The sequence below is a fragment of the Pongo pygmaeus genome, chromosome 8 (assembly GCF_028885625.2).
Source record: "Pongo pygmaeus isolate AG05252 chromosome 8, NHGRI_mPonPyg2-v2.0_pri, whole genome shotgun sequence".
Lineage (NCBI taxonomy): Eukaryota > Metazoa > Chordata > Mammalia > Primates > Hominidae > Pongo > Pongo pygmaeus.
The window spans coordinates 106684327-106706667 of NC_072381.2; the positions used below are offsets into that span (position 1 = coordinate 106684327).

The 22341-nt window shown below is 38.4% G+C and overlaps 1 protein-coding gene across 7 annotated transcripts in view; it reads left to right on the forward strand.

Moving 5' to 3' along the window:
• BTRC (beta-transducin repeat containing E3 ubiquitin protein ligase) overlaps window positions 1–22341 on the forward strand; it is a 201626-nt gene that overhangs the window by 57386 nt on the left and 121899 nt on the right. For 5 of the 7 annotated variants that reach the window (XM_054436159.2, XM_054436163.2, XM_054436157.2 and 2 more), the window contains exon 2: window positions 20653–20760. The exons of the other annotated variants lie outside the window; for them this stretch is intronic. In XM_054436159.2, coding sequence (XP_054292134.1) covers window positions 20653–20760 — 108 coding nt within the window. The remainder of the gene's footprint in view (window positions 1–20652; window positions 20761–22341) is intronic. 7 annotated transcript variants of the gene reach the window in all.

Here is a 22341-nt window from a genome sequence, read left to right on the forward strand (position 1 = left end):
TGAGGGAAGTGGTTTTGATGCAAAAGATGAAGATGTCCCAGAGGAAATCTTTACATTAAAGGAAAAAAAACTTTACATTAAAAGATCTTGAGATATTTCACAAAATTGAAAGTACAAAGGATAAAATGTTAGAATGTGATCTTGCTTTGTTTCTAATCTTCTCTTAAACCAATCTAATGAATTCTTAATTTCAACTTTTGTATTTTTTTATATACAGGATTTTCATGTTATATATTTTAAATTTTAGATTCCAATTTTCTGGTGTAACTTTTAAATCTATTTTGTTGAATATCTTAAATATGGTTATTTTAAAGTCTGTGATTACTTATCACATTGGGGGCTGTTGTTTTTAACTGTGTTAATATGTACATACCATAAAACTGACCATGTTAACCATTTTTAAGTGTACAATTCAGTAGTTTTAGCACATTCACATTATTGTGCAACCAGTCTTCAGAACTTTTTCCTCTTGCAAAACTGAAATTCTATACTCATTAAATAACAACTCCCCGTTACCCATCACCTCTCAGCTCCTGGCAACCACCATCCTACTTTCTGAATTTGACTACTCTAGGTAACTCATATAAGTCGATTTATACAGTACAGGCATGCACTGTATAATGACATTTCAGTCAGTGATGGACTGTGTACACGATGGTGGTCCCTTGAGATTATAATGGAGCTGAAAAATTCCTATCGCCTAGTGACATTGTAGCCAATGTAACGTCATATAATGCAAGGCATTATTCAGGTGTTTGTGGTGATACTGGTGTAAATGAACCTGCTGCACTGCTAGTCATAAAAAAGTGTAGTACGTACTAGTATGTACAGTACATAACACTTGATAATAAACAACTATGTTACTGGTTTATGTACTTACTATACAGTATTTTTTATTGTTATTTTAGAGTGGGCTACTTCTACTTATTAAAAAAAAATTAACCGTAAAACAGCCTTAGGCAGGTCCTTCAGGAGGTATTCCAAAAAAAGGCATTGATGTCATAGGAGATGACAGGTCCGTAGATGTTAATTGCCCCCAAAGACCTTCCAGTGCCATAAGCTGTGAAGGTAGAAGACAGTGATATTTATGATCCTTACCCTGTGTAGGCCTAGGCTAATGTAATGTGTGTGTTCATGTGTTGGTTTTTAACAAAGATGTTTAAATAATATATATAATATGTATTTTTTAAATAGGAAACTTATAAAGATGTAAGGAAAAATATTTTTGTACTGCTGTATAATATGTTTGTGTTTTGAGCTAAATGTTATTACAAAAGAGTCAAAAAGTTTTTAAAAATTAAAAAAATTTATAAAGTGAAAAAGTCACAGTAAGCTAAGTTTATTACTAAAGAGACAAAAGTATGTTTTAATAAATTTAGTCTAGCCTAAGTGCACAGAGTTTATTGGCCATCTTAACCGTTATGAAGTCTATAGTAGTGTACAATAATGTCCTAGGCCTTCATGTTTATTGACCACTCATTCAGTGACTCACCCAGAGCAACTTGCAATCCTGCAACCTCCATTCATGGTTAAGTGCCCTATATAGGTGTACCATTTTTTATCTTTTTGCCCTTTTTTTTTTTTTTGAGACAAGGTCTTCTGTTGCCTGGGCTGGAGTGCAGTGGTGAGATCTCGGCTTACTTCAGCCTCCACATTCCAGGCTCAAATGATCCTCCTGCTGCAGTCTCCCGAGTAGCTGGGACTACAGGCATGTGCCACCATGCCTGGCTAATTTAAGTATTTTTTGTAGAGATGGGGTTTCACCATGTTGCCCAGGGTGGTCTTGAACTCCTGGACTCAAGGGATCTGCCCACCTCAGCCTCCCAAAGCCACCACACCCAGCCACCATTTTTATTTTATGTTATGTTATGTTATGTTATGTTATGTTATGTTATGTTATGTTATGTTATGTTAATTTGAGACAGAGTTTCAGTCTTGTTGCCCAGGCTGGAGTGCAATGGCGTGATCTCGGCTCACTGCAACCTCTGCCTCCTGAGTTCAAGCGATTCTCCTGCCTCAGACTTCCGAGTAGCTGGGATTACAGGCATGCGCCACCATGCCTGGCTAATTTTGTATTTTTAGTAGAGACAGGGTTTCATCATGTTGGCCAGGCTGGTCTAGAACTCCTGACCTCAGGCGATCTGCCTGCCTCAGCCTCCCCAAGTGCTGGGATTACAGGCATGAGCCACTTCTCCTGGTCCTTTTAATCTTTTATACTGTATTTTTACTGTACTTTTTCTGTTTAGATACACAAATCTTTCCACTATATTGCAGTTGCCTGCAGTATTCAGTACAGTAACATGCTGTCCCTGCTTGTAGCGCAGGAGCAATATGCTCTACTTATAGTCTAGGCATGTAGTAGATTATACCTTCTAGATTTGTTTAAGTACACTGTGATCACACAGCTGAGAAATCACCTAGTGATGCATTTGTTAGAATGTATCCCCTTTGTTAAGTGTCACATGACTGTATTTGTCTTTTTGTGACTGGCTTATTTCACTCAGCATAATGTCCTCAAGGTTCATCTATGTTGCAGCATGTGTCAGATTTTCCATCCTTTATTAGGCTGAATAATATTCCATTGTATGCATATACTAGATTTTAGTTATCTACCCATCTGTTGATGGCCATTTGAATCTGTCTACTTTATTGTTTGCCTTTTCCCCTGGTTTTTGTTTGTTTTTTAATTTGGCCATTTGATCCCTTTGCTTTGAATGCTTCATAATTATTCACTGAGAGCTAGATATTTTTTAATGAAAATGTTAGAGACTCTGAAATCATTTTTCACAGGGTGTTGAATATTCTTTTCACAGACATATCCCTTTGGTTCAGTTGAGGCATCTCTGTTTTTGGTGCCCTTAATTGTTCTGGTTCATGTAACTCTTCCATGGTGTCAATTGAAAGCCTGAGTTTTTGTTGTTGTTGTTGTTTTTTACCAGCGTACCTTGTGCTATATGCACCCTATACTCCAATCTTTGGCTCCACAGCATCATGAGACTGCTGAAATACACTTCAGACTTGGTTTTTCAGCATCTTACTCTCTGCGTGTAAAATTTAGGAGTCAGCAAATGCTGTAGGGGAAAAATTATACCCAGAATATCAGGTTAACCATAATGCATTTCCCTTCTGCCTAGGATCTTTGCCCCTAAAGTTTTGGCTGTATTAGTTGTTCTGTCTCTCATGCCTTCCATTTTCTATATTTTATTTAGCTTCTGTAATTTTCTGCATGAAATTTAGTCTGATAATAATTACTACATTATGACCAAAAGCAAAATCCCAGTATGTATTTTTATTAATTAATATTCCATGTTTTATTTTTTTATTTTTATTTCTTTTTATCATTATTATTATTATTATACTTTAGGCTCTATGGTACATGTGCGCAACGTGCAGGTAAGTTACATATGTATACATGTGCCATGCTGGTGCACTGCACCCACCAACTCGTCGTCTAGCATTAGGTATATCTCCCAATGCTATCCCTCCCCCCTCCCCCCACCCCACAACAGTCCCCAGAGTGTGATGTTCCCCTTCCTGTGTCCATGTGTTCTCATTGTTCAATTCCCACCTATGAGTGAGAATATGTGGTGTTTGGTTTTTTGTTCTTGTGATAGTTTACTGAGAATGATGATTTCCAATTTCATCCATGTCCCTACAAAGGACGTGAACTCATCATTTTTTATGGCTGCATAGTATTCCATGGTGTATATGTGCCACATTTTCTTAATCCAGTCTGTCATTGTTGGACATTTGGGTTGGTTCCAAGTCTTTGCTATTGTGAATAATGCCGCAATAAACATACGTGTGCATGTATCTTTATAGCAGCATGATTTATAGTCCTTTGGGTATATACCCAGTAATGGGATGGCTGGGTCAAATGGAATTTCTAGTTCTAGATCCCTGAGGAATCGCCACACTGACTTCCACAAGGGTTAAACTAGTTTACAGTCCCACCAACAGTGTAAAAGTGTTCCTATTTCTCCACATCCTCTCCAGCACCTGTTGTTTCCTGACTTTTTAATGATTGCCATTCTAACTGGTGTGAGATGGTATCTCATTGTGGTTTTGATTTGCATTTCTCTGATGGCCAGTGATGGTGAGCATTTTTTCATGTGTTTTTTGGCTGCATAAATGTCTTCTTTTGAGAAGTGTCTGTTCATGTCCTTTGCCCACTTTTTGATGGGGTTGTTTGTTTTTTTCTTGTAAATTTGTTTGAGTTCATTGTAGATTCTGGATATTAGCCCTTTGTCAGATGAGTAGGTTGCGAAAATTTTCTCCCATTTTGTAGGTTGCCTGTTCACTCTGATGATAGTTTCGTTTGCTGTGCAGAAGCTCTTTAGTTTAATTAGATCCCATTTGTCAATTTTGGCTTTTGTTGCCCTTGCTTTTGGTGTTTTAGACATGAAGTCCTTGCCCATGCCTATGTCCTGAATGGTGTTGCCTAGGTTTTCTTCTAGGGTTTTTATGGTTTTAGGTCTAACATTTAAGTCTTTAATCCATCTTGAATTGATTTTTGTATAAGGTGTAAGGAAGGGATCCAGTTTCAGCTTTCTCCATATGGCTAGCCAGTTTTCCCAGCACCATTTATTAAATAGGGAATCCTTTCCCCATTTCTTGTTTTTGTCAGGTTTGTCAAAGATCAGATAGTTGTAGATATGTGGCATTATTTCTGAGGTCTCTGTTCTGTTCCATTGGTCTATATCTCTGTTTTGGTACCAGTACCATGCTGTTTTGGTTACTGTAGCCTTGTATAGTTTGAAGTCAGGTAGCGTGATGCCTCCAGCTTTGTTCTTTTGGCTTAGGATTGACTTGGCGATGCGGGCTCTTTTTTGGTTCCATATGAACTTTAAAGTAGTTTTTTCCAATTCTGTGAAGAAAGTCATTGGTAACTTGATGGGGATGGCATTGAATCTGTAAATTACCTTGGGAAGGATGGCCATTTTCATGATATTGATTCTTCCTACCCATGAGCATGGAATGTTCTTCCATTTGTTTGTATCCTCTTTTATTTCCTTGAGCAGTGGTTTGTAGTTCTCCTTGAAGAGGTCCTTCACATCCCTTGTAAGTTGGATTCCTAGGTATTTTTTTCTCTTTGAAGCAATTGTGAATGGGAGTTCACTCATGTTTTGGCTCTCTGTTTGTCTGTTATTGATGTATAAGAATGCTTGTGATTTTTGTACATTGATTTTGTATCCTAAGACTTTGCTGAAGTTGCTTATCAGCTTAAGGAGATTTTGGGCTGAGACAATGGGGTTTTCTAGATGTACTATCATGTCATCTGCAAACAGGGACAATTTGACTTCCTCTTTTCCTAATTGAATACCCTTGATTTCCTTCTCTTGCCTAATTGCCCTGGCCAGAACTTCCAACACTATGTTGAATAGAAGTGGTGAGAGAGGGCATCCCTGTCTTGTGCCAGTTTTCAAAGAGAATGCTTCCAGTTTTTGCCCATTCAGTATGATATTGGCTGTGGGTTTGTCATAAATAGCTCTTATTATTTTGAGATACGTCCCATCAATACCTAATTTATTGAGAGTTTTTAGCATGAAGGGTTGTTGAATTTTGTCAAAGGCCTTTTCTGCGTCTATTGAGATAATCATGTGGTTTTTGACTTTGGTTCTGTTTATATGCTGGATTACATTTATTGATTTGCGTATATTGAACCAGCCTTGCATCCCAGGGATGAAGCCCACTTGATCATGGTGGATAAGCTTTTTGATGTGCTGCTGGATTCTGTTTGCCAGTATTTTATTGAGGATTTTTGCATCAATGTTCATCAAGGATATTGGTCTAAAATTCTCTTTTTTTGTTGTGTCTCTGCTAGGCTTTGGTATCAGGATGATGCTGGCCTCATAAAATGAGTTAGGGAGGATTCCCTCTTTTTCTGTTGATTGGAATAGTTTCAGAAGGAATGGTACCAGCTCCTCCTTGTACCTCTGGTAGAATTCGGCTGTGAACCCATCTGGTCCTGGACTTTTTTTGGTTGGTAAGCTATTGATTATTGCCACAATTTCAGCTCCTGTTATTGGTCTATTCAGAGATTCAACTTCTTCCTGGTTTAGTCTTGGGAGGGTGTATGTGTTGAGGAATTTATCCATTTCTTCTAGATTTTCTAGTTTATTTGTGTAGAGGTGTTTGTAATATTCTCTGATGGTAGTTTGTATTTCTGTGGGATTGGTGGTGATATCCCCTTTATCATTTTTTATTGCATCTATTTGATTCTTCTCTCTTTTTTTCTTTATTAATCTTGCTAGCGGTCTATCAGTTTTGTTGATCCTTTCAAAAAACCAGCTCCTGGATTCATTTATTTTTTGAAGGGTTTTTTGTGTCTCTATTTCCTTCAGTTCTGCTCTGATTTTAGTTATTTCTTGCCTTCTGCTAGCTTTTGAATGTGTTTGCTCTTGCTTTTCTAGTTCTTTTAATTGTGATGTTAGGGTGTCAATTTTGGATCTTTCCTGCTTTCTCTTGTGGGCATTTAGTGCTATAAATTTCCCTCTACACACTGCTTTGAATGCATCCCATAGATTCTGGTATGTTGTGTCTTGGTTCTCGTTGGTTTCAAAGAACATCTTTATTTCTGCCTTCATTTGGTTATGTACCCAGTAGTCATTCAGGAGCAGGTTGTTCAGTTTCCACGTAGTTGAGCGGTTTTGAGTGAGATTCTTAATCCTGAGTTCTAGCTTGATTGCACTGTGATCTGAGAGATAGTTTGTTATAATTTCTGTTCTTTTACATTTATTGAGGAGAGCTTTACTTCCACGTATATGGTCAATTTTGGAATAGGTGTGGTGTGGTGCTGAAAAAAATGTATATTCTGTTGATTTGGGGTGCAGAGTTCTGTAGATGTCTATTAGGTCAGTTTGGTGCAGAGCTGAGTTCAATTCCTGGGTATCCTTGTTGACTTTCTGTCTCGTTGATCTGTCTAATGTTGACAGTGGGGTGTTAAAGTCTCCCATTATTAATGTGTGGGAGTCTAAGTCTCTTTGTAGGTCACTCAGGACTTGCTTTATGAATCTGGGTGCTCCTGTATTGGGTGCATATATATTTAGGATAGTTAGCTCTTCTTGTTGAATTAATCCCTTTACCATTATGTAATGGCCTTCTTTGTCTCTTTTGATCTTTCTTGGTTTAAAGTCTGTTTTATCAGAGACTAGGCTTGCAACCCCTGCCTTTTTTTGTTTTCCATTTGCTTGGAATGTTAATTTTTAAACATTCTCAAAGTACAGAAGAGTTGCAAGTAAAATGCAAATTATGTTTTTTTTCCATAAACCACTTGAGAATAAGATTCTGACATGATGTCCCATCAGCTCTGAATTCTCTGTGTATTTCCTGCAAACCAGAACATTCTCCCATATGACCCAATAATAACCATCAGTATTAAGGAAATTATTATTGGCATATTATTTTGTCATCTAATCCACAGACCCCATTCAAGTTTCTCTAGTAATCTCAATCAATGTCCTTTATATAATAGCATAAACATCTAGTTCAGGATCACATGGTACATTTAGTAGTCATACCTCTTTAGTCTCGTTTACTCTGGGACAGTTCTTCAGTCTTTCCTTGGCTTTCATAACATTGACATTTTCGAGGATTACACGCCAGTATTTTGCAGAACATTTTTCAAATTGGGGTTTTCTGATGTATTCTCATGATAAGATCCAGATTAGGTATCTTCGACAGGAATATCACAGAGGTCATGTTGTGTTTTTATTGAATAGTATCAGGTGACACATAATGTGAATTTCTTCCAATATTGGTGATATTAATGTTTATTACTCGATTAAGATACCAGGGTTTTTTTTCCCACTATAGAATTAACTTTATATTTTTCCAATTAAAATGAAGTAGTATTTTGTGGGGAGGTATTTTAAGACTATTTAAGTATCCTCCTCCTTATCAAACTTACAATTTATTTTGTTTCGTTTTTTTTCATTTTAGAGATAGAGTCTTGTTCTTTCACTCAGGGTGGAGTGCAGTGGCGTGATCCTCATTGTAGCACCTGGGCTCAAGTGATCTTCCTGCCTCAGTCTCCCAAGTAGCTGGAACTACAGATGCATGTCACCATGCCTTCTTTTTTTCCCCTTAATTCTTTTTGTAGAGGCAGGATCTCAAAATGTTGCTCTGACTGGTCTCTAATTCCTGGCCTCAAGCAATCTGCTGGGTTACAGGTGTGACCTACCATGCTTGTCCCCAGTTTATTTTTTATATCATTAATGGAGTCATAGATTTCAACTTTATTCAGTGGCTTATTTTATTAGTTATCTATTATTACATAACAAATTACCTCAAATTGAGTGGCTTATAATAACACACACATTTAGGCTGGGCGCAGTGGCTCACACCAGTAATCCCAGCACTTTGAGAGGCCGAGGCAGGTGGGTCATTTGAGGCCAGGAATTCAAGACCAGACTGGCCAATATGGTGAAACCCCATCTCTACTAAAAATACAAAAAATTAGCTGGGTGTGGTGGCGGGTGCCTGTAGTCCCAGCTACTCAGGAGGCTGAGGCAGGAGAATCGCTTGAACCTGAGAGGCGGAGGTTGCAGTGAGCCAATATTGTGCCACTGCACTCCAGCCTGGGTGACAGAGCAAGACTCTGTCTCAAAAAAAAAAAAAAAACAAGTATACAGACATTTATATTTTGGGGGGGGGGGCGATTTACAAGTGAGTTGTATTTAAACTTTAAATGGCGAATAGTTATTACAGTATTAAATTTTTCAAAAATATATAGAAAAATGAAAACTTAATACTTATTTTCAATAAATTTTTATGAGCTCCAATATTTCAGAGTGCCACCTCCCAAATTGACAGCATGATATACCTTGGCAATAGTTTAGACCTCTTCTAGAATTTTCTCACATCTGCTTTTTTTTGCCAAACATATATATGTTCATATTTTTTCTCCCTGGCTGTATTGCTGTATAATTGGCAAACAAAAATTATTTTTTATTTTATTTTTTTTTTATGTTCTCAGTACATGTGCAGGATGTGCAGGTTTGTTACGTAGGTAAACATATGCCACGGTGGTTTGCTGCACCTATTAACCCATCACCTAGGTATCAAGCCCAGCATGCATCAGCTCTTTCCCCTAATGCTCTCCCCTGACCCGCCCTCCTGGCAAACAAAAATTATATTTAAGGTGTACAACATGATGTTTTCATATACATATTCATTGTAAAATGCTTGTCTCAGTCAAGCTAATTAACGTATCTGTAACCTAGCATACATGTAATACCTCACAGTTTCTTTCTTTCTTTCTTTCTTTCTTTTTTTTTTTTATACGGAGTGTTGCTCTGTCGCCCAGGCTGGAGTGCAGTGATGCAATCTTGGCTCACTGCAACCTCTGCCTCCCAGGTTCTGGCAATTCTCCTGCCTCAGCCTCTGGAGTAGCTGGGATTACAGGCACACACCACCATGCCTGGCTAATTTTTTTTTTTAGTGGAGACAGGGTTTCACCATGTTGACCAGGCTGGTCTCGAACTCCTGACCTCAGGTGATCCACGCGTGTCGGCCTCCCAAAGTGCTGGGATTACAGGTGTGAACCACTGCATCTGGCCAATACCTCACAGTTTCTTTCAATCAGGAGTCTGGGCACAGCTGACCTGGGCCTTCTGCTTTAGAATCTCTCTCACAAGGCCATAATCAAGGTGGTGTGCAGGGCTCAGGTCTCATTTGAAGGTTTTATTTCGAGAAGAAGCCACTTCCAAGCTTACTGTTGTTGGTGGTGGTGGAATTCTTTTCTTCAAGGGCTGTTGGACTGAGCCTCAATTCTTAGTTGTTTGTTGACTGGGTCACCGCCAGGTCTGTGCCATGGGGACATCTACAGTATGACTGCTTGTTTCATCAAAGCATGCAAGCCAAGAAGGCAATAGGGTCTGTTAGCAAGATGGAAGTTGCAGTCTTAACCTAATTAGGAAAATGGCATCCCATCACCTTTACCAAGGGCATGCATACCAAGCGGTGGGAAATATAGGGGGGCATGTTAGAGTTTGCCTGCCACCATTATCCATTATTATCATTATTTAGTTTGATATTCCAATTTTCTCAGATGTAGCCTGCCTTAGCCTTTCACTCTGGCCCCTGTATTATTTTGACATGTCTCTGTCATTCATTGAGCACCTCAAGAAGATATTCCAAGCTCCTCTTAAACTTTCCTGTCCAAGCCCTCGCATTGCTCTAAGGAGCTCTGGTTCCTTTTAGTGGAGAGTGATATTTTGAATCATTAAATGTGTTTGTTGCTATTAGGTTGCTCCTAGACCCTCTCAGTTGGTAGTCAGTCTGTGTGTGTCTGTGGGTATATGTGTACATATATATATATCATAAATATATTATTTACCTAGGAATTTCTTGGTGTAATACATTGTAAGCTTTCAGCTTACAACAACATCCTCAATTCTAGTTCAGCAATGTAATATTCATTCTAGTTTTCTTCCTTTCTGTACTTGTAACTTGTTTTTCTGATTATGAGAAACTAGCTCTTATTAATTATCCTTTGTATTTGATCTGCCACCTTTATTTGATCAACCTTCCTGTATAATCCTTCTCCTGTTGCTGACATATCTCTCGCTCCATTTCTCACCGCATACTTCATATGCACGCCTTCCTCACCCTTTTGGGATCCGACAGCTTGCACTTACTTGGCTGCCCCTTCCACCCTCCTCACTCCACTGGGTCTGAAACTCACTGCTGGACCACTGCCTCTCCCTCTCTTAATGCATGCCTTCCTCTGCCGACATGGGGAACCCTCACTGCCATCCCCCTACCCTCCACTGCCCTGTGTGGATGTGGACATCCTCATCATTCTGCTCACTGCTGTTACAGTTCCTACATGGTAGCCTTCCTTGTTCCATTAGGGCTCTATCACCTCATGCTGGGTCCCCCTCCCAGCAGATTTTTTCCTATCACTCTGCTTAGGCCCTGAAACTCTGTGCCCCGTCCTTTTCCCTCTCAGGAATACCCTTCTCTTACCACTTGGACTCCAAAAGCCTGTTTTGGGCCACTGTAGTCAACTCTCTGCCACTTAGCTTGATGCCTCCTTTGCCTGTACTCACCTAATGGCTATTGAACTGTTCAGGTAGGAAAGGAGAAGAGGGAGAGGTATCAGTTAAATTTTATTTTTGAAAAACTCATTGGTATTTTTACCACAAGTGCTTTTAACTTTGTTTGTTATTACTTACATAGAATTCAGTTACTCCCATATCTCTGTAATCGCTACAGGTTTATACTCATATTTTCATGCCATATTTTTCTTACATACTAGATAGAGGTTTACTATCACATCAGATTCATGATTTCTGAACTTGGTTACTCCCTGCACTCTCCAAACGAGTTTCAGTTTACCAATGTCTGTCACTACCACTACTATTCTTCTAGTCATTCAAGTTAGAAATGTTGAGGTTAATTCATTTTTCCTTATAATCAGTTATCCAGTCCTGTTGATCCTTCTTTTGATGTACATTATCTTCTCCATGGCCATTACTTTAATGAATATAATAACCTCTTGGGTGCGATTTCTTTCTTTAGTTTGTGTAGTCATTCCTGTGCCCCTAAACCATCTTGGCTTCCCATTTCTTAATGAGTGAGGTAACTCCATGTTTAACTTTTAAAGTGCCGTTTTAATGTAACACTATTCTAGATAGTCAGAATATCTAGTTTTGACTCCCATGTTTGCTACTTACTAACTACTCATCAACGTGTAATTTATTTAACCTCCCTGGGTCTGTTTATTTTTATTTTTATTTTATTATACTTTAAGTTCTAGGGTACATGTGCACAACGTGCAGGTTTGTTACATATGTATACATGTGCCATATTGGGGTCCTGCACCCACTAACTCGTCATTTACATTAGGTATATCTCCTAATGCTATCCCTCCCCCGTCCCCCCACCCCACAACAGGCCGCAGTGTGTGATGTCCCCTTCCTGTGTCCGAGTGTTCTCATTGTTCAATTCCCACCAAGAGTGAGAACATGCAGTGTTTGGTTTTTTTGTCCTTGCAATAGTTTGCTGAGAATGCAAACTATCCCTACAAAGTTCATGTCCCTACAAAGGACATGAACTCATCCTTTTTTATGGCTGCATAGTATTCCATGGTGTATATATGCCACATTTTCTTAATCCAGTCTATCATTGTTGGACATTTGGGTTGGTTCCAAGTCTTTGCTATTGTGAATAGTGCCACAATAAACATACGTGTGCATGTGTCTTTAGAGCAGCATGATTTATAATCCTTTGGGTATATACCCAGTGGGAGGGCTGGGTCAAATGGTATTTCTAGTTCTAGATCCCTGAGGAATCGCCACACTGTCTTCCACACTGGTTGAACTAGTTTACAGCCCCACCAACAGTGTAAAAGTTCCTATTCTCCACATCCTCTGCAGCACCTGTTGTTTCCTGACTTTTTAATGTTCACCATTCTAACTGGCGTGAGATGGTATCTCATTGTGGTTTTGATTTGCATTTCTCTGATGGCCAGTGATGATGAGCATTTTTTCATGTGTCTTTTGGCTGCATAAATGTCTTCTTTTGAGAAGTGTCTGTTCATATCCTTTGCCTGCTTGTTGATGGGGTTGTTTGTTTTTTTCTTGTAAATTTGTTTGAGTTCATTGTAGATTCTGGATATTAACCCTTTGTCAGAGGAGTAGATTGCAAAAATTTTCTTCCATTCTGTAGGTTGCCTGTTCACTGTGATGGTGGTTTCTTTTGCTGTGCAGAAGCTCTTTAGTTTAATTAGATCCCATTTGTCAATTTTGGCTTTTGTTGCCATTGCTTTTGGTGTTTCAGACATGAAGTCCTTGCCCATGCCTATGTCCTGAATGGTGTTGCCTAGGTTTTCTTCTAGGGTTTTTATGGTTTTAGGTCTAACATTTAAGTCTTTAATCCACCTTGAATTAATTTTTGTGCAAGGTGTAAGGAAGAGATCCAGTTTCAGCTTTCTACATATGGCTAGCCAGTTTTCCCAGCACCATTTATTAAATAGGGAATCCTTTCCCCATTTCTTGTTTTTGTCAGGTTTGTCAAAGATCAGATAGTTGTAGATGTGTGGTATTATTTCTGAGGGCTCTGTTCTGTTCCATTGGTCTATATCTCTGTTTTGGTACCAGTACCATGCTGTTTTGGTTACTGTTGCCTTGTAGTATAGTTTGAAGTCAGGTAGCATGATGCCTCCAGCTTTGTTCTTTTGGCTTAGGATTGACTTGGCAATGCAGGCTCTTTTTTGGTTCCATATGAACTTTAAAGTAGTTTTTTCCAATTCTGTGAAGAAAGTCATTGGTATTGATATTGATTCTTCCTATCCATGAGTTTTTTTTAATTAAGTTAAATTTTTTTATTTTACAATTTTTAATAAAAATAGAGGTGGGGTCTAGTTATGTTGACCAGGCTGGTCTTGAACTCCTGGTCTCAAGCAGTCCTCCCACCTTGGCCTCTCAAAGTGGTGGGATTATACACATGAGCCACCTTGCCTGACCCTCTCTGGGTCTTATTTACCTTACTAGTTTGTTATGCAGGTGAATGAATTGCGGAAGAGCTTGTTCCACAATCATTGCCAAACAATGAATTGTTAGACTGACAAAGCTAACTAACAAAGCTTGTTAGTTTGTTATACAGAGAATGTTATACAGATGCAGCTTGTTAGTTTGTTATACATATAGTAACAAGTGCTACAATAAAATTAAAGTCTGTGACTGAGCTTTTCTAAATATTTGAAAATTTACCTAAACTTATAGTAGCTGTTGTTTAATGCAATTTAGTACATTGTTAAATTTTTCCTTGTAGTTACTATTTGTTAGTAATTTATCTCCTTGAAATAGAGTGTAAACTACTTGAGTCTGTGGATTTGTGGAGACAAACACATTTGAGTATTATTTCTGCCATTGTCATTTAGGCACTATAACTTCGCTGAACTTGAGTGTACTCTCTTGTTAAGGCGAAAGTACTCATAATTCTTTGACAAGAAGGTAATGCTTAAATGAAATAATGTACTTAAGGGATCTAGTACAATGCCTGGCGGACAGTTTATTCCCAGTAAACTTTACTTATCCTCTTTTTGTACTCTACCTGTGCCCACTTTGGTAATGAAAAAATAAATGGCTTCCCAGAACAGTTTGAAATGCAAGTGGCATTCACAGAAGCCTATTCCTGGTGATGATGCCATTTATATTTTTTCCTTTTGCACTTTGCAGCTTTTAGAATCCTTATTTTAGCCGGGTGAGGTGGCTCATGCCTGTAATCCCAGCACTTTGGGAGGCCAAGGCAGGTGGATCATCTGAGTTCAGGGGTTCGAGACCAGCCTGGCTAACATGGAGAAACCCCGCCTGTCTCTACTAAAAATACAAAAATTAGCCAGGCGTGGTGGTGCATGCCGGTAGTTCCAGCTATTCGGGAGGCTTAGTCAGGAAAATCACTTGAACCTGGGAGGCGGAGGTTGCAGTGAGCCGAGATCATGCCATTGCACTCCAACCTGGGCAACAAAAGTAAAACTCCGTCTCAAAGAAAAAAAAAGAATCCTTGTTTTAGTTTTACCACAGCCTTGTGCAATAAGGCTGGGCAGATATGATTATCCTATCTGACAGGTGGGAGTTTTGTTTTTGGAGTGAACTAAATTGGGATTCTTAAGAGGCAATCATTGGATTTGTAGGTAAAGTCTGAATGTATTACATGATTATGGAATACTGCATTTCTCTGAATTTCTTAGTTGTTATAGTAGTGAAAAGGGAATTCTTCTATTCCATGGCTTAAGGATACGTAAACTCTCAGTACAGCAATCTTTTTATTGTTGATTATTATAGCTTCTGTTACTCCTAGAAGTTGACCAACAGGGACCTTAATTTAGGAGATTTTGTCATTCAGCTTTCATATAGTAAATGCTGAGGCTAGCCCTTTGCCTGCAGGGCTATCAGTGAAGAGGATCTGTGACATTACTCCAGACAGCCAAGTGTAGGGGGAAGAGTTGAGATTTTCAGTGTTCTCTGTGTAAATTAATTGTGCCATTAAACCTGATGGGCACTAGATACTATATTCTTCTTGAAGCACCGGAGGCCCTTCATTGCAATCTTGTTTTTTCAACTTTTATTTTAAAATTGGGGTATATGTGCAGGTTTGTTACAGAAGTATACTGCACGATGCTGAGGTTTGGAGTCTGAGTGAATCTCACCCAGGTAGAGAGCGCAAAGTACCCATAGGTAGTTTTTTCAAGCTTTACCCCCTTTGTCCTCCCACCTTTTGTATTCCTCACTGTCTGTTCCCTTCTTTATGTCCATGTGTACTCAAGGTTTTGTTCCTATGTATAAGTGAGAATATGTGGCATTTGGTTTTCTGTTTCTGCATTAGTTCGCTTAGGATAATGGCTTCCAGCTGCATCCATGTTCTGCAGAGGACATGTTTTCATTATTTTTTATGGCTACTTAGTATTCCATGGTATATGTGTACTGCATTTTCTTTATCCAGTCTTCCATTGATGGGTACCTGGGTTGATTCTATGTCTTTACTATCGCTTTGCGACATTTTGATTTTTTTTCTGATTCAGGTAGTAGAAAACATGTTCAGTCTTATTTTTTTCTGTGCTGTGTATGCTTTTTAAAGGCTAGTGAAGTCATTCAGTTGGATAACAACAATTGTAATACATTGTATGCTCTTCAACTTTCTTTGATTTTGCAAAGGAGAGTCAATTGGGGTGAGGTTAGGTGGGAACTGAGCTGAAGAAACTAATATGTGCTGTGCAGGGCTGGATTTGTGTAGGATGCAGTCATTATCTGTTAACTTTGTCATAGCTTTTGAGACTGCATGTAAGGAGTAGGTGATTTGCAAGTTATTTAACAGTTAACAAAAGTTAAATATTTAAACAGGAGAATGCATAGTTGCTGCTTAGTTTAGAACCTGCTTTTTTTTTTTTTTTTTAATTAAAAAAAATGTTTTTTAGCCAGGCGTGGTGGTGCATGCCTGTAGTCCCAGCTACTGGGCAGGCTGAGGCAGAAGGATTGCTTAAGCCCAGGAGTTCAAGGGTGCAGTGAGCTGTGATCGTGCCACTGCACTCCAGCCTGGGCAAGAGAGTGAGACTCTGTCTCAATAAAAGGAAAGAAAGGAAAAAAAAATATTAAGTATAGAAAGAAAATTTTAGGAATTTAAATATAATTTGCGAGGAAAAATAACAAAAACAGTCCAAACTTTCAGTAGAAAACTATGTGCTTTTCAGGTATTTTAAAGGTAAATTTTAAAGGACATTATTTATTAAATGTTGAAGGACAGAAAACGTCTTACATATCTGTCAGAAACTGACCAATCAGAATGGCCCTGAAATGTATAGAATTAATAAGATTAGTAACCAAAATAGCAGTCCTTTCCACTCTGTTCCTCATTGCCCAAATTTCCTATTTTCTCCTTCTTTTACAAAATGCTTCTAAATGTGAAGATAGAAGGGAAAGAGGTAGAGTAAAAGTTATAGCCCACTCCATTTATTTTGTAATAATATTTTTTTCTCAGTGTTAAGTGGCATTTACCAGTATGGATAAGATTAATTGTTACAATACAAACCAATTTGAAGATTAGTTTTTAAATTGAGCCATAATATATAAAAATCTTATGGTAATGTGCAGATCTGACTATATTCAAGTGCAGTTTTCATACCCATACCAATTGTCTTGTAATAATCGGGAATGCATCCTCTGTGTGGTGTTTGCAAGTTAATGCTATTTTGGAAATCACACCGGTATATCTAGTGGCTTTCCTGGGTGTATGTGGCTCATTATTGATTATAATTTTCTTTGGGAATTTTAGTTTAAGGGAATGGGGTAAGCACTTTCAAATTCTTCGTTGTTAGTAGTTTTGATGGAGGGTAGGGATAAATGAATGAGGAAGAGTGTTAGAAAAAGTAAGTAAACTCAGATAATTTATCAAGTACATACTACAAAAATAACACAGATTTTTATGTAAAATGGAGGAGACAAATCATTCACAAGAGGAAAGCCTTAAAAACTTACCAAGGAACATTCACAAAAATAAATATGTATATTTTAATTTAAAAAAGAGCCCCAAGTCTGTGAATGAAAGGGTTCTGGTTGGTTTCTAGACCCAGTTGTGTTTGCTGTATGTCATGCAGGTGGCTTTAGTATGGTTAAAAGTGTCGCCTGCCCTCTTGTGAAGGGAAGCAGGAGAAGTGACAAGCTATCTTCCAGTGCCTCCTCGATTTTCTTCCACTGTTTCCTTTGTCCTTTTCCTGTGTTTTCATGCTCTTTTTATTTACACCCACTTCTGACTTCTTTTTTCTCAGATTCAATCTTTCCTTCTGAATGACTGTGAGATTTTTTTCTACCCAGCATACACAGAAACTTAACCAATTGCATATTTACAGCATTTCCATTTCTTTTTTCTTTCTTTCTTTTTTTTTTTTTTTTTTTTGAGACAGAGTCTTGTTCTGTCGCCAGGCTGGAGTGCAGTGGCACAATCTCAGCTCACTGTAACCTCCGCCTTCCAGATTCAAGTGATTCTCCTGCCTCAGCCTCCTGAGTAGCTGGGACTACAGGCCTGCACCACCATGCCCAACTAATTTTTGTATTTTTAGTAGAGACGGGGTTTCACCATGTTGGCCAGGATGGTCTTGATCTCTTGACCTTGTGTTCCACCCACCTCAGCCTCCCAAAGTGCTGGGATTACAGGCGTGAGCCACCGTGCCCAACCTGTGTACAGCATTTCTTGTAACAATGAGTTACTTTTATGTTAAGGTTTTTTTTTTTTTGAGATGAGTCGCTTCCTTCCTTCCTTCTTCTCTTTCTTCTCTTACTTTCTTCTCTTTCTTCTTTCTTTCGACAGGGTCTTGCTTTGTTGCCCAGGCTGGTGTGCAGTGGCATGATCACCACTCATTGCTGCCCTGATATCCCTGGCTCAAGTAGTCCTCCCATCTCAGCCTCCCCAAGTAGCTGGGACCACAGGCATGTGCCACCATGCCTAGCTATTTTTTAAATTTTTTCTAGAGATGGGGTCTCTCACATTGCTGAGGCCTCTCACATTGCTGAGGCTGGTCTTGAACTTCTAGGCTCAAGGAATCCACCTGCCTCGCCCTCCCAAAGTGCTGGGATTATAGGATTGAGCCACCAACCACATTTGGCCCCAGGACAGTGTCTACTACCAGAAAAGCATTTAATAAGTATTTATTGAATAAATGATTAAAATATTAGCCTTAAGAAAATTTTAATATCATTTACTTACAAAAATTAGCAAAGTATTCTTAATACTTATAGGGAAGTAATATGAGTAGAATGTGATTCTCAGCAGCAAGGAAGCTTTTTTTACACTATTTTCTCCATTCTCTTTCTGTTGTCTTCTCCTTCCAATATGAGAATCTCTGCTATTAAGAACCACTGGCAGAGACTGAAATTAGTATACATATAATTCTAAGGAGATATTGATGTAAATGGTCGATATGGATTGGCAGGATGACAGGGAGAAGGAAATTATAAGTTTAAAGACGTAGGGGTGAGATGAGTATTTGAACAAAATATCAAGGTAGGTAGTTAGCTAGAGTGCCAGGGCCAATTAGAAGATTAGAGAAGGTGAGTTGATGTTGGCAGTGGGGGAAACGCCAGATTGATAGAGTGCTTGGATTTCATACAGTAGATATAGGGAGCCCTTATGAATTATTGATGAGAGTGACATGACAACAAAGTGAAGACAATTATTTTTCTATTTAGCTGCTGTTTATAAAATGGATCATAGCTTGAGGTGAGGAAACATTGGAAACAGTGAACAAAGTTCGGAGATTGTTGGAGTAATTCAAAGCAGTTTAGCTGTTATGCTTGGTATGTTATCTAGTGATGCCTTTAGCAGATACCCTTCTTTTGAAGCCCAGTGTCCACTTTAAGACCGAGGGATGGATGGAGGCAGGAGGAAGAGTTCTGCACTAGAAAGCAACAGGCCAAGATTCTAGTCTCTACTTCCCTACTTTGTAAATTCATAATCATGGATAAATACTTAATTTTTCCTGGGCATCAGTCACCTTACCTATAAAATGAGGATAATGTATTAAGCGTAGTCCTATGGGTGGTAAATAAAATGAGGATAATGATCTAAAAGCAGGGGATCTATATAGATGTCCTTTGGATTTATTTGCAGCCCATTATCTATCTATCTTTATTTAGATAAGAGACAGGATCTTGCTGTGCTGCCCAGGCTGGATTTGAACTCCTGGGCTCAAGCGATCCACCCATCTCAGTCTTCTGAGTAGCTTGGACCACAGGCACAAACCCCTTGCATGGCTCTCATTGTCCTTTTATCAATTTTAGATGGTGTAAACAGTGAATACCATATTTTGCTTCCCAATATTACTTTCTACAACTATATTGTTTTAAGGAGAAAAAAGTCTATGACAATATAAAATATTTCAAAGTCTGTAATTTTAAGGTTTAATGTTACCTGTATCGACTACTATATTTTAAAATATGTATCCCTGTTTTTATATGTGCCATGATTATGTATTTAGTTTTTTAATTATTATTAGACTGTAATAGCACTCAACTTGATGGATAAAACTTCATCCTGGGATACTTTTAGAGAAACATGAAGAATATAAAAATAGTTTTGAAAAGTATGGTTTCTTACAAAGCTATAGGTGCAATAATACTAATGTCAGTTACTTAGAGCTACTAGAAATGTGTAATTTCTACCTTTGACTACTGTATACACCATATATATTATATATATGTACATTCTTAGGTATTTTGTTTGTTTGTTTAGAAGGTTTTAATACCAACAGCTTTCTAGATGTCTCTTCTTCCTCTTCCTCTTCCTTTCCCCTCCGCCCTCCCCTCCCTCCCCTCCTCCTCCTCCTCCTCCTTTTTCTTCTTCTTCTTCTCTCTCTCTCTCCTTTCTCTCTCTTCTTTTCTCTCTCCTTTCTCTCTGTCTCTCCTTTCTCTCTCTGTGTGTCCCTGTCTCTCTTTGTTGTTATTTTCCCTTCTGTTTGGGTTTTTTCTTCTTCCCACCTTACACCCCCCACCCCCCACAGACCCCAATCCATCTGGAAAGATGAAGAGGCAGCTGCTATGGTAACTGTGCATTTTGGTTAATGAATAGCAGACTAACAAGATACATAAAACATACGCAAACTGTGCAGAGTTTGTTGCTGTTAAAGCCGTAGGGATACAATACTGTTTCTTTTCCTTCTTTAAAAAAAAAACAAAAACAAAAACAAAAAAACCCTCTTAACTGTGGTGTTTTGTTTTCTAATTTACCATTCCTAATATTGTAATGTTTCTGAGAACTCCTCCTCTTTCTGCTTAGTCTGCACAGTATTACACCCTGTGGTGAGTTTATGGGAGCTGAGTTTGAGGTGCATAGAGGAAAATAATCGATCAACTGGATTAAGAAGTAAATTTCCTTTAGACTGATACATAGAAGAATAGGGACAACATTTTTTTGACTAAATGTTTGGTTTTTTGAACGATAACTTCTTTTTTTACCTCCTTGCCTTTTGGCCACTACTGCCCCTTTTGGGTTTCTCTCTGGGGTTAAAACCAGTAAGCAGTGTGTTTCTTAAAGATGTTTCTATCATAAATGTCAGCTGCAACTGGAATATTGCATTCAGCCAAGCCTAAAAAATTCCTGTAATCTGTGCCATCCTGTCTCATACTGTCCCATCTCATAGTTGTCCTCTCTCTGCAGTGCTCTATGCCCAGGTCTCTGTGGCTGGGCTGCTCCAGCCTGGCGGACAGCATGCCTTCGCTGCGATGCCTGTATAACCCAGGGACTGGCGCACTCACAGCTTTCCAGGTACTTTCTCTGTCTCTGTGGGTTATTTGCGGGCATTAGTGTATGTGTCTAATTCATTAGTATGTGCCTCCTCCTTTCCCATGCTTTACTTATATTCATCTTTTCTCCTTCATATTGCCTGTATCTCACATCACTCAGTACTCCTTTAATGATTAGTTTATAATGTAGATCCAGACTGATCCACTCTTAAGACATTTTCATCATGATTGGTTACAAAAATTGACATAGTACAAGCTTGACTGTTGGCTTTCAGATCAAGTAGAACTATGATAGTGAGTTATCTCAATAAATAGCAGTTCAATATGTAATATTTGCCTGGACCTACATAAAGCCAATTAGTATAATCAATCAATTAATTACAATCAGTTTCCTGAACATTTTCTTATTTTTTTTTAAATGATTACTCAAAGTATAAAGTGCTCTCTTCAGAGTATCTTCTGGTAATTATACTACTAAGTATATATTTTTTATAACTGTTTTATTTATATCTTGATTAACGTTTCTAATTTCTAGGTGGAAAAACATTTGAGACCTTTAGGTACAGTATTCACCTTGAGACAGTCTAGCTAGTGTTACATGAATTAACAGATTCCAGTTCCCCTCAGCCTTTCTTTCTTTTTTTTTTTTTGTTGTTGTTGAGATGGAGTCTTGCTTCATGGCGCAAGCTGGAGTGCAGTGGCGTGATCTCAGCTCACTGCATCCTCCGCCTCCCGGGTTCAAGCAGTTCTCCTGCCTCAGCCTCCTGAGTAGTTGGGATTACAGTTATGTGCCACCACGCCTGGCTAATTTTTGTATTTTTAGTAGAGACGGGGTTTCACCATGTTGGCCAGGCTGGTCTTGAACTCCTGACCTCAGGTAATCCACCCACCTTGGCCTCCCAAAGTGCTGGAATTACAGGGAAGAACCACCGCACACAGACCCCGTCAGCCTTTCTTAGAAGCCAGGATGTCAGTTCCAGGATGTGCGAGAAACTTATAGAGAAATAATGTGGAAAATTGTAGACAAAAACGTAGGAAAGAGTTTGGTGCTCATTGCTTACAGATTAGGGTACCATACATGATTGTTTTCTTGGCTGAGTCTTATCTACGTACCTCAGGTATTTGGAATTTGTGTTTAGCATTTTATAGTAATACACGAAAAATTAGTTTTTATATTAATATTTGCCTGCTTTTAACCTCTTGTTCATATCTATTTAGAAGAATTTCAAAGATAGGCTATAAGTGTCAGAATGCTTGTGACTAAATTTTAGCTAAAAGAGGGGAACTTAGGTTTTCCACATTCCTATCCTATGCTAAGAGTTAATTTTTAATGATACTATTTAGTGATCATAAAGCTGGAGATTTTCATTTTTCCTTTACAAAATTTAATATCTTAAGATTTTCAGTTTTCCTTTACAAAATTTAATATTAAACTTCCTTGGCTTATACTATGAGATACAATATAGTGTAAAGCATGCAGGTTCTAAAATTAGCTAAATCAAGTCTGAATACTGTCTTTGTCACTAGTGGTATGATCCTGAACTTATTTCCTTATCTGTAAATGGATACTATAGTAAGGGCATGCAGTGATGGTTGCTGCTTT